Source organism: Aptenodytes forsteri, unplaced genomic scaffold (genome assembly GCF_000699145.1).
Source record: "Aptenodytes forsteri isolate BGI_AS27 unplaced genomic scaffold, ASM69914v1 Scaffold434, whole genome shotgun sequence".
Classification (NCBI taxonomy): Eukaryota; Metazoa; Chordata; class Aves; order Sphenisciformes; family Spheniscidae; genus Aptenodytes; species Aptenodytes forsteri.
The window spans coordinates 1,509,421-1,524,762 of record NW_008795183.1 but is presented as its reverse complement, the minus strand read 5'-3'; the positions used below and the strand labels follow the sequence as shown (position 1 = coordinate 1,524,762).

The 15,342-nt window shown below is 35.6% G+C and overlaps 1 protein-coding gene across 1 annotated transcript; it reads left to right on the top strand.

The window, feature by feature from the left end:
• Positions 1-604: 604 nt before the first annotated feature.
• On the top strand, positions 605-15,073 carry FANCB (Fanconi anemia complementation group B). Its single transcript, XM_009278545.2, has 8 exons — positions 605-1,603; positions 2,582-2,734; positions 3,249-3,341; positions 7,910-8,038; positions 8,915-9,078; positions 11,204-11,658; positions 12,499-12,736; positions 14,602-15,073. Exons 1-8 carry the CDS (start codon positions 668-670, stop codon positions 15,020-15,022), a joined length of 2,589 nt encoding a protein of 862 aa, XP_009276820.1. The 5' UTR covers positions 605-667; the 3' UTR covers positions 15,023-15,073.
• Positions 15,074-15,342: the final 269 nt, after the last annotated feature.

The window sequence follows — 15,342 nt, the reverse complement described above, 5'->3', positions numbered from 1 at the left end:
GGCTGCGGTTCGCTCTGGGTCCCCGGGGTCTTGACTGGGGCAGGGAGGGAGCCTTCTTGGCGGCAAAATGACTGGACTGTTCTTCAGATAACTTTCTCCTTAAAGAGGCTTTATAATTTTAACCAAGAATGAATTATATCTATTAATAAAGGCTACACCTGAGCGAAGGCTCTTAAATTTGAGAATTCGAAGCACTGTTGCTTTCCAGTCCGCTCAGTCTGTGGAGCTGACACCTTCAATTCAATCACACAAACAGTGCGTGTATGGTTTGGTTTGGTTTCTTTCAATTTATATTATGCCGTGTAGCTGTTGATGAGCAGCAAATTCATGCTTTGGTAAATAAGTGCTAGAATATATTTCTGAAATGTTTCTGTTACTTAAATCTCTCAGTACAAAGTTGTTTAACTTCATTTTAATCTGTGAGGTTAAAGCACATACTGGCCGCATATTCTCAAATCAGTCTATGTCATTGCTTTGCAATGTATAGTTTGTCTTATTCTTAGGGATCAGTTCAGCTAGTCCCAAAAGTATTTAATTTTTTTTGTTGTTCACTTTTGTAGATGGAAAACGTCCAGATAGGTTAAAATTTTCACAGAGAAATAATCCTGACAGAAATGGAGACGCATACGGTTTTCTTGTAGAGGAATGTACGTGAAGATAATTAAAGATGCTTCTAGGTGAGCAAGAACAATTCTTGTCCTACAATGGCGAAGTCCTTATATTTCAGCTGTCAAAAACAAAACATATGGAGGGAGCAGCTGATAAAACAATGAATTTATGTGTCAGAAGAATGGCGTTCAACAGAGACACTAAGCTGTTTGTTCAGAAGTCTTCTGGAGTATTCAGCATGCGTGCCAGTCACTTAAAAATTGAAATAATTTGTTGTAGCTGCACAACGGATTCCAGAACAGGGATTATTCTTCCCTGCATTTTGATGAAAAAGAAAAAAAAACCCAATGTTGTCAAATACCTTTTATTGTTGCTTCACAACTCAAATCAATTTGAGCAGTCCTTTCATTTTAAATTGGATTATGAGCTGAAAGAAGACGTCAGGTTGATTACTGGCCCTTCAGTCTTGTGGAGGCATGCCAACAAGCTGTTCTACATCTCTTCTAACACCTGCACGGTTCTAAGTGCTCCTGTTCAGCTTTCTTCTGTTGTGTGGACAGGTGAAATTGAGGATGAAGGCACTGTTGTCTTAGGGATAAGAACTGCTTGCCTGCCAGAGAGTGAAGATGAGGATGAGTTTTCCACTTCAGACAGAGCCATCTGGGGTAGTGAGTTCTTTGGATACGCAATTGAAACACAAAAAATGCTAACTGGCACATGCTTTATGCCTCATGCTTACAGCACAGTGGTATCTTCTGTCTACATCTGCAAGAATGAGATACTGAAAAAACAGCTCCAAATATCACTCGTTGCCATAACCCACAAGAATCAGCTTATTTGGTTCCAAGATGGTCTCCCTAAAGGTGTTTGTGAGCTTCCTTATGAGAAACCATGTTCAGTGAAAACAGCTGTAATCAGTAGCAATGATTTGCTATTTGTTGTGTCTTTTGCCTCCGGAAATGTCTGTGTTGTACAGAGGAGAGACAGCTTACAGGTATTTGTGGCTTTAAACAGCTCCCTTTTACTACTGTATCTTTTTTTGTATATATTTTCTTATTGGAAATGTCTGCAACTGAAAAGCTACGCGTTTAAGTTCTATAGATTTTTTTTTTCTTGTTATTGTTGCTTCTGTTAAAATAACCTGTCTAAAGTATGAGATTATTTTGCTGTCATTGCTTGCTGATATATCTGAAAATAAACCCTGGATTCTATTATTTAATAATAGATTTTATGAATGTGAGCCAAAACTTCTGTTGCTAATTGGAAGGTTCCATAGTATGAGAACTTGAAGTTGTAAGGTAGTTATGAGTGTGCCTACATAATTTGTGTTAAAGCGAAAGTAAACGGATATTCTTGCAAAGCATAAACTTCTCAGTGGAATTTAAAAGCCTTTTGAGTCTCACTTCCTAGTAACAAAAAGTATTGTTTCATGAAAATGACAAGAAGAGGCCTCGCTTTTGTTTCCTAAAGTCAGGAGAGACAAAGTTAACTGTGAGGGTTTTGTAATACTCTGTCAAGAAGACTTAGGTAACTCAAGAAATGAAAGTTTGTCCTATCTAGTCGTCAGCATTATTGTACAAATTTGTCTTTACCTCTCAAACATATTTAAGTGTGCAATGCAACAAAGATATTTCTGAATGTCAGAAGTATAATGTCTTCAACTGATCTGCAAGTATTACTGGTTCTAAATAAATGTTACAGCATTCAGCTGTTTAAGTACACTGAAAAGTTGCCATCTTCCTTGCAACCTGTATTCTGGAAAGTTATCTTTAAAGAGAAATGGCTAATTTTTCCCAGAGTTAACATAGGCTCTAAATGATGGAGCAAGAGTAAGAGTTTGCAACTTCTTAAAATACTGTATTCCACACACCTGAATAGGCTGCCTTTTTATAAAACCCAAGCTTCACCAAAACAAAATCTCAAATACAAGATTTATTCAAATATATGTATTCTAAAACCTCTTCTACTGTAGGTGGCCTCCAAATGGCAAAAAGTGAAGTCTGTTCTGGTGGATGATTTTATTGGCTCTGGAAGTGAGCAACTGTTACTGCTTTTTAAGGATGACTCCAATATAGACGTGTTAAGTACATTCGAAATAACGGATCTTGGAGAGGTCAACTATGCAGTAAGTTCAGCCTGCCTTTTCTCAGCTACGCAGTCTGTGCTTACTAAATTAAGAAAACCTCAACAAATCATTAAAGTATTGGTGCAAAGTGAAATTTTGTGTGCTGTGAAATGCCCTGAAGTTTGAATACAATGTTCCCCACTGTAATCATAAGATGTTACCTGAAGAGATTATTCTACTTCCTTGATAGCATCAACATTCTTTGGGGAAATTAAACTAATGCAGTTGAAAATGCTTCACATATGTAACAGGTTTGCTACAATGCTTACCTTTTGGCTAAGAACTCTTAATTAAAGCCATAGTGCTTGTTAATTTTCTTCTCATAATTGCGTCTTTCCATTATGTACTACCAAACGCTAATTGCTTTCAGAAGATAAGATTTTTCTTTTAAAATGCATACTGCGATTCTGCTGGTTTTCTGTATTTTCCCCCAGATTTTTATAATGCTGTGTAATAGCCTGTACCTTACTTTCAGCTTTTTAATTAATTCAGGGTTTTGTTTTGGTTTTTTTAGAGTGGTATTAATTATAAACATGATGTTTCTGCTGCAGAAGAATTGCAAGAGAATGGTTTGCTTACTGTTCAAGCCCTTGAAACAAGATTACAGGTTTGTACTCAATAGTTCTGCCTCCGTATTTTCTCCAAATTACTTTTCTGTATCATTACATTATCTAAAGGGTGAGGTTAATGATACTGTTTTTATTGGAGAAGTGGTTCAGGGAGAAGACAACATTGTTAAGTATCCATTTTTGAATCAGTGGTAGTCTGTGTTTCAGTTCTCTCAGTTGTTACAAATGCATTTGGGTAATTGAAGGGGTCTAATTTAATTAAAATTTTGAGATAAAGCTGAAGCTGTCCTATCAAAGCTTCATAACAGTCATTTCACTCAGATGTTTAAATACCAGTTTAATAAAACTAAAACGTTTACTTCTTTTGCTCCACATTACATACTTTGAGATAGTGTAGTGCCAGGTTCCCAGTGAGTGCCGATGAGTGGCAGTTAATCCTGAAAATAAAGAGCGTTATGGTCTGTTTCTTTGTCCACAGGCTACAGTCAAGTTGGCTTTTACTTTTGCCCAAATTAGTGACCATGGTTATTTCACTACCTGCTGATGTTTTTCCTCCTCTTACTAGCAATTTTATAAGGATAATTTTGCAAAGTACAGTAGGTGAAGCTAAAATGTATGCTTCTCTTAATTAGCGTCATTTATAAAACAAGCTGGGGGGGACTTGCCAGAGTCCCAAGTAATCAGTGGGAACATATCATTGCCTTTCTTTCTTTCTACCTTTCATCCTGTTAGTAAACACCCAGCATACTCTCCAAGATGTTCTTTTGCAGTATTGTGCGTTGGCCTATAGCAAATGGGTAATAATTGACAAAATAGGAAGTTTATTTTAAAAAAAAAAAAAAAGCTTTAGGAGATAGCATAAATCTCAAATTGAGTCAATGATGTGAGGCTATTGTTAGTTTACTGAGAGTGCTTTAAGTATGAGATAGGAGGTCATTATTCCCGTCATTTGAGAATTAGTGAAAACTTAAGTAGATATTGTGGCAGTTTTATCTCCAGCCTTTAAAAATGAAGCAAATTAACTGGCAAAACTTTAGTACTGGAAGAAAAGGAGGACTATGACACATTAGGAAAAGACTGAAAAAGAAAAGACTTTTCTAGTTCTAATTACAAAAGAGATGTCTAAAGAGATATTACACATCTTTCAAAAGATAAAAGCTGTTGTTTGGAGAACACTGGACAATAGTTTTTTCTCCTTCCTGGAAGGCACAAGAAAGTAGAAGTTGGATTAATTTCGAGGACCTCTTGAGGTCCCTTCCACCCCTGCATTTTTACAGTTCTTCAGTTTGCACATTAGAGGCCTATTGGCTTTTACATGCAGAAATACAAGCTTCCTTCCAAATGCATTTTTTTCCATTTCTGGATTCTTTTGGGTAGTCATGTATTTTAAAACTGATTTCTTTGCTGCTGCATTCTTTCCTTACTCATTACATTAGTTTCTTCCTTTACAAAACAGAAATTAGTTTCACTATCTCTCATTTGTTGCTCCTTCCACTGTTGTAATGAAGATTGTCCACCCTGCCATTGACAGCTATATGTTCTATGTAACTGTTCTATGACTTTGTTCTTTTAATACACCAACTGGCTTTCAGCTGTACAGCTCTGTGAATCTCTGTTAGGATCAAATTAATAGTCTGTTTTGCACATTCTACTGGTTCTGCTGGAAACAAGCCACTGGCTGGAGATTTCATGTAACATCTGCTGATAAAGTTCTTCTTAAAGATACAGAATCCTTCCTATGACCTAATCTATTTATTTACTTATTTTAAGATCTTTTTGATCTTCAATTTCAAAGCCACATGCTAGCACAAGCATTGTAAGCAAGTTGAAAATCTTACTGTATTTTAATGTTGTAAATCTTTGAAATTCTCATGCTGATGAATTTGGAAGTAGGTTCAGCTGTTTCTTTTTAACGTTACTGTTGCTTCCTTGTTGAGATCTCCATTGTTCTGTATGTTTCCCTGAAGAGTGAAGTGCTCTTGCTGGTTTTTGTCATCTGATGATTGTTTTGATGCAATAGTGCACGGATCCTGCTTAGCTTGGGAATTTCCAAAGGTTATTTAACCTTGGAGTGGTGCCTCTTGATATTTATCATCAAAATTCAGATCTTCTAGAAATTTGCAATCAAATCATGTTTTGACAGTCTCTATGGAATCTCATCTTTTAGGGCAAAATGAGTACAGCCCTTTTTCATACCTCTGTTGCTTACTTCTTATTTCACATCTGCTTAGCTGTTTTTTACCCATGTGAGAGCTTGGCAGGGCTGAATTATGGTGCCCTGCACATAAAAAGAGGCTGCCTTTAAGTTACACAGACTAATACATGTAAGTTGCACTTTGCAGGTAGTGAAACTGAGAAATATATCGGTCTGTGCATTTTTGAACTGTTCTATGTTTATCTTGTATACAGTCTTTTGGGCCTGAATCCAGCCTTTTCTCCTCTGAAGACTTTTTTCTTTAACACTCATCTTAGTATCTTCCGAAGAAGGCTTCCTTTGGCAGAGTAGTGCAGTTACATTACAACAACTGAGGTTACAGGGTTTCTCATGGTTTTAGTTGGCTGTTCTGGCAGAAGTACCACGAGTCAGAAGTGTCTTTTTATGTCCACTGGACTGCTCTCCCCCCAAGTATTTAACAGTTTTGTAAGCATTATACTGCCACATTCTTTTACCGATGATTAATTTGTTTCCTTTGACTTGGTTTTCCTGTTTGGGGCAGGTATTTTTTTAATCCTTGCTGCTGATTTATTGAATTGCTGCAATGTCTAATTTTTTTGTTCTCCTTCTGATAATGCTGATTTGGTGGTGGGTAGAAAGGTATTTAAGAAATGTTCTGTACATTTGATTTTTATTACTATTTTTGGTGTAAATTTTAAGTATTTATTTTTCCGTCTGTTGCTGTGGCTTGGCCCATTTTCTTTTTGATGTAAGGGATTTTAGTCACTTGAAAAACATAGAACCAGTTATTTACCATATGAGCAGCTTCAGCCTATAAATCTCTGAATTATGTTTCCCTCTGGCTTTTTTGTCTACTTTTTTCATTTTACCTTTGCTTTTCCCAATATTTTTTAGTCTTATCAATCGTGAATCTTCCTTTCCATTTTCTTTCCTTTGTAAAAGTGCCACAGTTCTTGGCTCAGTAGTTTTAGCTCTGTGTGTATGGGTATTAATTTATTTATTTATGAATACTGCAACTTTAATTGCAATGTGTCAAAGCACTTGACTGTTCTACTTACTAGTAAGCCTCTGCCTTAATTTGCTTTGCTTTTGACAGTGATTCATCTGTTCTGCTGTTCATGCTGGATTTACTCACAGCTCTATTGTGTTTGGCTCTGGACTGCCTTGTTTTTATGTTGATGTTTATTTTCTATTTTAAGGTGATCTAGTTTTATTTTCTTAGTTTCACAGTGCAAAGATTGTGACTTCTGCTGATGCTTGTTGTGCAGTATGTCTTGGCATATGGCAGAAAGGATGTGTATGTCACTTGTTCCAGAGAGTTGATGGGGGGTGCTACCCAGTCTTGGGTTTGCCATGTGGTAAATTTCAGGTCTCTCTTTTGTGTTGTTTTACGAGGAAAAAGGGCTTGCAAAAGTCAGATTGGTCAGCAAGCATACATCAGCAAATCTTTGGCCATTTTGACTACTTCTCAGTCTGTGCTTCCCCATTTGCTTTCTGTTTCTCAGTTGTTTATTCAGGAGTTGCTTACCAGTGGGAGTAAGTAAAGGTTTGGTACTCTGATGACCTCAATTAGGAAGGTATTGTAGAATCATCTTTGTTCTTAACTCTTCTTCTCCTGACTCAAGTCTGACACTGGATTGTTGCTTGGAATCTGGTACTTATGATGCATGGTTTGATAGGTGGCAAATACATTTTTTACGGAACTTATCACGGTGAGTGCTACCTGCTCTAAATACCCTTTGCAGCTTGAGCAGAGGGCATCACTTCTCTTACATGAATTGCTTTTTATTCAGGCTTGTCAGTTGGTTATGATTGATCCTGATTTGTTTTTTGGGGGGTGGAGGGGGGGAAGTTTGCTTTTGCATTCCAATGGTGAGCTTTGTTCTCTCCTTGGCAGCATTAGACTTCTTAGGATCTTGCTTTCCAGAGAATAGCTTTTGAGGAGCTTTCTTAATCTAAGAAGCTGGTGCTGGCATGCTCCCTTTTTTTTTTTTTTTTTTTTTTTTAAACTGAGACATAGCTTGCATGTATGTCTGTTTGTAAAACTGTCAACTCTTTAATGTATTTGCTTGACCAATAATCAATACAATTCTTGAGAAGAAATCGAAACTGATATCAATGGAAAAGTGAAGCAGGAATAATAATGAAAGGCCTGAATATCTACATAATTTGATAAAATTTACCTTAGAAGTTTATCTTAAACTCTAGGTTTAATATTGAGAGCCAAGATTCTTAGATTCATATTTTGGCAGCAGAGTAGCCTGACTTGAACATTTTTTTAAGAAGCATTAATTGAGGAACGCCAGGATCTTGACTTGTGATACCTGCATAAAAATGGAAAGCTGAAAAGACATCTTGGTAGCTTCAATATCAGTTCTTATTTGCAGTAGACCTAAGCATAAGTCTAATGATCATTTTTATCTTTTACAGGCTGGTCGCACCTCTGTTCGAGAGCTACAGCAGCATTTAGGACTCAAAAAGAGGGTTATTCTTGAATCTTGCAGAGCATTAATAGATCTTGTTGAAGAAAGAACCCATATTCTACCAACTGCAAAAGAGGTAAAATGCAGAAGAGAGTACAGATCACTTCTGAATTCTGCCGAGCCATTTGTAGAGGGTGCTTCCCTCAACCACTCGTTACTTTCACCAGTAGGGATTGCCACTATGAAAACTCATTAATCTGCTTTTTAAGTCTGGTTCGTTACCTTAACCTTTCAATATATGTAGATAAGAGTAAATTTAGTTGTCTTTACTTGAAATTGATTTGCACAATACCTCCTGACAACTGAGTTGCATGGAGGAATAACCTCTAACAAAGAGTTAGTGACAAACAGGAGGGGGAGTGTACAGTCTTAATTGGCACAGTTGCCTAGACAGTGAATATCTGTCTGTGATCTAACATGTTACGAAAAACGAGCTGTCATAGATCTGTGTAAGCAAAATTGATTTTATAAAGTGACCTGTGGGCTGAGAAGGTGGTGGAGGTTGGGAAAATGTTATCTTAATATGTTGCTCAAAAGAAGCTTCCTAATTTACTTGAAATGGAGTTGATCTCCCTTTCAGTTAATGTTGTGGTCCCTTTCAAGTCAGCCAGGTTTAGACAACAAAATTTCAAGCAATTAATGCAGTAATATAAAATAAATTCTAGTACCTTAAATCTTCTTTGGACAATTAATTGTATGACAGTTCAAGATTTATACATGTGATGTTTACAAGGAGGGAATGAGCTGTGCTTTTCATGATATCACGTGTTTTAAGAAAAGGCAATTTTATCTTTTGGGTCTATTGTAGAGAATAAACTAGTTTATATAGATTTCATTTTATGTATCTTAAAAGCACTTCCAGCAATCATTTGTGGTAAAACACGAAGTAATGCAGTATAAAAAGAACTAATATCTCCACTTAATTTATCTTAAAAAACCGTTTTTCTGTAAGGAAGGTCTTGTCTCTCTCTGGGATGATGTAGAAAATCCTCATTCTCTTAGTAAAGAGACATCATTGGCATCTAAAGTCCCAGAGCACTTCAAAGAAAAATTGTGGCAGCGCGTTGTGGGTGACAGCTTGGTAGTTGGAGTAAAACTAACTGAATCATTTTACTTGTAAGTATATAAATTTATCTAATAATTTCATTGAGTAGTTTTATAGAAACTGAATTTGCAGGTTAAGCGCTGCAGTAGCAAGAGTGGATTTTTGAGCTTTGAACTTTCTCATTTTGAACATCTGTATATAAAGTGTTTCAAGTGTGTGTCTTTGTCAGTATTTGTTGCTGCTGCTTGTCACTCTCTAGCACTGTGCAAAAAAATACGTTGTTTAGCCAAAAATCAGTTGTGTCAGTATAACCACAGCATTACTGGAAGCTTTTTACAACAGAATTTTCTTTGACAAAAATTACGGTTCTTTACAGTCCGTGTTGACATAGCTATGCTGACATCAGTATATGGTGTAGATGAAGCTCTGTCTTAGCTATACAGTTCCTGATTCCTTACTGTTAACATCTTGCCATTCCTGAAGAGTGATTTGCTTAAAGCGCAAAAGAAAACACTTTAAAATCTCTGATCAACTTAATAAATACTCAGCTTTTGAATTGAACTATGCTACAGTCAAGTATCCAATCAGATAAAATATTTGCAAAGCTTATGTATTGTGTAAATTATGTGGAACAATCAGCCATAAAATACTTAAACCTTCAAAATGATTTGTTTATTCTTATTATTGTCTTTAAAATGATATGTTTATTCTGTTCATTTTAATTGCTCAGTTCTAGTTGTAAATACTACTTATGTAATTTCCCCCTTACAGGGAGGGAACTAATTTGGAACACAGTTTAAAAAAAAATAGGATTACATGAAACATAAATTTACGATGTGCATTGTGTAATGTAAACTTTGGTGGAGTCAGAACTTACCTTTTGACCTATATTCCCACAAGCAGTGTAGCTGAGACTGTGTTAGGGTAAGCTTAAAGACTTGATGCCACTGAAAATCATTCAAGCGGTTGTGAGGGAGCTGACCTGTTACGCCCTTTGGCCATTCCACTGGAGCTGCGGGTATATTATTTCTCAACTGCCAGATTGCTATAACTTTACAAGAAAGTTGACCTCATCTTCTTGACAGCCTCTGTTAAGAGCCACTGAGGCAAGAGATTGTTATTGCCTTTCCAGTGTTTATTCTTTTAGCTTTGATGATGATGACTTTGTTTTTGAACATGAAATACTTAATTCCTGTATAGCTTTAGAAATCCTCAGAAGATTTGGAACCATTCTTAAGAAACCAGCAGCAATATTGCCCTCTCCCCCATTTTTACAGTTGAGAAAAGATCTGTGAAGATGAAGTCATTTGTCAAAGGTTACCTGGTAGGCTAGCAGCAGAACCTAGGTCTTCTGGGCTCCAGTTCAGTACTATATACAACGACCTGTGTTTTTTGGGGAAAGGGGCTTGCTTTCTCTCCACCCCCAACACTGTAAGTCTTCATTGATTATTTTTGTGCTTCCTACTAATGCAAGATTGCAGTAATGTTTTAGATTGCATTATGAGGTGGTGATACTTCTCCATAAAGAAAATCAGACATTCATAAGACTTTCAGATGTCAGTGACATCTTGAGACTGAATTGATTGACAGAATAAAATATTCATTAAGAGAGGCTCTGAAACTGTAATATTAGGATTTCATTGAAAGAACCCTGTGTTGAATAAATAAAGTACTTCATATATTTCAGGAAATTACTGCGTGTTTAAGGTAATAGTATTTTAAACCTTTTATTTTACTCGCTACATTCAATTTTGTTTGAATATCTATAAAACAATATAGAACATCAGAAGAGCTTTTAGTCCTCAAAGGGGGCAGAATTGATACTTTCTGTAATTTTTTATTAAAAGGAAGTTGAGTCTTTAAATTATAAATGTCAGAGTATCTGCATGCATTATGTGGAATTTTCAACATTTTCTGGGTGAATTAAACATCCAAATTCTTTCAGTTGAAATGAGGCATCTAACTCCTAGAAGCTGTTAGAAAATTCAGTCCACGTTTTAAAAATCTTTATACTAAGCTTAGATGAAATAGTCATTTGAAGGACTTAGACGCTTTGCACAGTCTATGTCTTAACCTGGAATGATATTAGAGCTTGTGGTAGTCTTAAATGTCTGTATATATCTCCAAAGTTCTGGTTATTTGTCAGAAGGCAAAATACAAACTGGGAGTGCAGTCATCTTATATGGATTTTCACAGGTCACTGCGTGATGTCAGTTTATCTTTAGTGATGGATCAAGACTTCTCTTCGATTTCTCCAATTATAGAGTGTCGAAATAAAATCATTAAGCTGAACAAAGCCTTCTCAGCATTGGCTGTCTCCTCGTGTCACATTGAGCCTCCTCCAAAAAAGATGAAATTGGACTTGCACAGCAAGAAGGATCTGAAAGAAGAGTGTCCTAAGAGATGTTCAAGGGTTCAGCTGGGTGGAGCAAAGACAGTCGTTGCTGTAACCAGCCTTTCACCATTACTGGCATTTCATCGCGTATGTTGCATAGTTCTTCTACATGCGAAGAAACAAAAACACCGGAATGATAGTTTACAGGAGAGCAAGAAGATTACTGTACTCTGTGGGAAAATTTTATTAAGTCTGGAAGATATCTCAAATGGAAAATATTTGGTAAAGATGCTAAGGGATAATAGTTACTGCACAGGTAAGTAGATTGATATAATTTGGATTCATAAATATATGGTTGATTCTTCTGTTTACTCTAAGTGATGCCAAGCTAAGTTTTCAAGGTGTAATCACATCTGTCTCTGAACGCAAACTGCATAGACCTGTTGGGAATTAAAAGTTGGGTGAAATACAAGATGGAACATTTTTCAAAATGGAAAAAATGTTAAGTGAGTTGCTGTAAGGTTTTGTGCTAGCATTGGTGCTGAAGTGTATCTGGAAAGGTTAATTTTGAAGAGAAGTCTGAGTACAGAATGCTGAAGCCTGCGTTTTTTTTCTATAAATAAGATACTGTTGATTAGATACATAGATTTTTTTCTGACATAGTATTACCTCTTAAATAATACCAAAGTAATTGAAGCTTTTCCTCATCTACACGTCTATTAAGGTCATTTATTTTCCTTTCTTTTAATATTCCTGATTGAATTGATTTTGAACTGGGCTTCTGCTCATGTAGCAAAATATCCTTTTGATCGTTTGCAATGAATTTTAATTTCTTTCTTCCTTTAATGCTGTATCATTGGCTAAAGCCAACATGTCATCTTACTATCACAGGAGGCTATTAATAGTCTTTTGGCACGGTGACGTTTATCTTTAGAGCTTTCATTATATAGGTGGGGCTCTGTTAATCAGCTATTTTCCTTGACAGAAGTAGGTATAAGAATTTAGGTGAGAAGAAAATTCCCAAAGAATGCCTGAATGCAGGTGCAAACTCTTCACGTAAAACTGGGAGTGTGAACCAAAAATCTAAACACATTTAATGCATGCAACATGATCAAAATATTTAGGTCAAATATCTTTTTACTGTATTTTCTTGCAGGTTCCATGGAAGATATACTTGCTGTCCTTGCAGTATCTGTCAGATTCTCCTTTCAGATTGTGTCTTCTGACTGCACATTGACTCCGGTAAATTCATGGTTACTGGGAGAAATGGAGTGTACACCATTTAAGGAATGCCATGACAACATATTCTGTCATAAAGCAGGAAATGTGTACGGTACAGTTTTTAACTGGACCCTGAAAAATCCATTTGAAGGAGTTCTAACGTTATTTTGCAGGTAAAATTGCTCAAAAAGCGTGGAGTGTATTCATCTTGCATAAACACTTTTTTTATCTTTACACTATTTCTTACTGGTACCATAAACAACATTACATAAACAAAATCATTACCAATAGGCTTCCAATATGAAGATATGATAACCATCAGCAACAACAGAATTATTTTCAAATCAGAACTATGACAGAACCTGAACTGCATTGCTTAATTTTGTCTAGGCTAGAACATTGAATTATAAATAAGTCTAAGTCTCCATTAATGTCTGCTTGGTACTGTTTCTTTTGTTCATTTCACTGCATCATAATTTTATATTCATTTTTCTTACATTATTCTTCGTATAACATATATTTTTTTTCCAACATGTGTTGATTTTAAAAAAAAATTCCTTCAGGGGATGTTAAAAACAAAAAAAAACCCAAACAAACAACAAACCCCAAGTTATACTAAATTTAAAAGTGCTATGTTGTCATTTTGTAGTTTAGTACTGCAACATAAATTTAGTCTAATTTTGTACATGTTTCTGATATATTTATTTCCTATCTACCTTGATTTTGGAAGGAAATAATCTGAAGAGTCTCAGAGATTTCCTTTTCCAAATATTTGCTGTCTGAAGAGTTTAAGCTAAGAAATAAAAGAAAGAAAAGGTATATCTCTTAAGAGTCTCTAATTTATAGTGAGGTTCAATCTTTTACTCAAATTAGGAGTTGATTTCCTTCTTTTATATAAGAGGAAAGGCTGAAATGTTTAAGAAATTAATCAGTAAAATTTTAAGCCTCAAGACTTTTGGTTCCTTTTGAAAAGTTAGGTTACTTGTTATTTTTCACTTTTGATCCAATTTTGCATTAATAGTTAGTGAGCGTCGTGATTATGGTGTAACTATGATTGTATTTTCTATATCTTTTTTTCCCATCTTTGGATTGATCTTTTATCCAACTAGGATATTTCTGTGATAGGTGAGCTACAGACTATTGTTTTTCACAGCCTTTTAGAACCAAAATGAACTGTATCTGTTGTAACTAGTGGAATGTTAAGAGAAATAAATTGAAACTTTAAGGAAAAATGCCTTTCTGATCCATGTGAGAAAACTAGCTACTTAAGGATGCTTTGGGGGGTTTTGGGAGGTTTTGTTTGTTTGTTTTTGGTGGGGTTGGGGGGGGTGTTCTGAGATAATTTTTTTTTTTTCATCAGAAGACATCTTCTGAGGAGTTTATCTGGGCAAACACTGGAAATAAGACTTTGGACAAACTCTACATTCCTCTTAGAATGATCAATGTGTCACTGTGTCATACTTGCTACACTGGTATCCAGGAGAGTAGGTTCCCTGATGATTGCCAGTGCTATTTTATCTTGGTTTCTTAATAATTTTGAGTGTCTGATTTTTAAGTGCAACTTTCCCTCTCCAGTGACCATTTAAAAAAGACAAGCTGTGGGCTTGTACATACTGTACATATGCTGTACATACCTATTGATAGTGACAATCTATGAATATAAGTGACTTTTTTCTGCCCCTAAATGTAGACCAGACAACACGTTTCCTTTTGTGCTATTACATGTGGTCTTCATGTACAATGAATTGCTTCTTAAAGAAACAAATGATGCACATGTAACCCTAATCATGGACATATATTTTAGCATAGAATATTTATGTTGCTGGTTTGCTTAGTGTCAGTTCTTTTGACGTACAGTGGCTAGTATGCATGCCATTAGAAAGCCCTTGCTTACTCTTGTATGTACAGTACACATAATACTTAAAACCATAATCAGCGTAAGTTTTTCCCTGTTTGATTTAAAGTAGCTTTGTTTTATTTTTACTGTAAAATTTTGAAGATATAAGGTAGCTTTAATAATAATAATCTTATTTTACAGAAATCTGACTGTCTTGTTCCAGTGCCTTCATAGCCTTACTAGAGTTCTCCCACCAAGCTGTGATGTAAAACTCCTGAGATCTGGAAGCAAAGGTGTACTTACTGAACAGTTAGCACTGGCTTTGGAAAAAGAAATGCTCACCTTGAGGAGTTCTTTCTTCTCAAAAGAAAGTAAAGCTGAAAACAGTTTGACATGGGGGAGTGAGCCTGGCAAGAAAATCAGTGATGCTCCTATGGCTTCTTTACTGGACAGTGAGGAAGGAGTTCAGCAATTCAGAAAGAAGCTTCAGAATGAACGGGAGGAGAGTGTGCTAAGTATGAATCAAACAATGAATGGTGCCCGTTACCAGGAAATTGCTTTGAAAATAGCAGAAGCTCAGCTCAGTTCAGATATGATTGTGTGGAGACTGAGCAAGTCCTAGACACTATTCACTAGATTTATTTTGAATAAAGTGTTATTAAAGTTATACTATTAAATAATATTTATATTTTCATGGGTACTTATATTACTTTTTATTCTATAGCTCAGTTATTTCTACAGATAAATACTGGTATTTTGGAAGATGACTTGTAGCTGGTTTGGCAAGAATTTACTATTAAAGATACCCAAGTCATTATTTTGTTACAGATTTCGAAAATATTATTTTAAAGGTATTTTCTAATAAGTCCTATTCCAAAATCATAATTCTTGAACTATAAATGAACTATATTAGAAAAAAATTAACAAGCATGTACTGTTTAA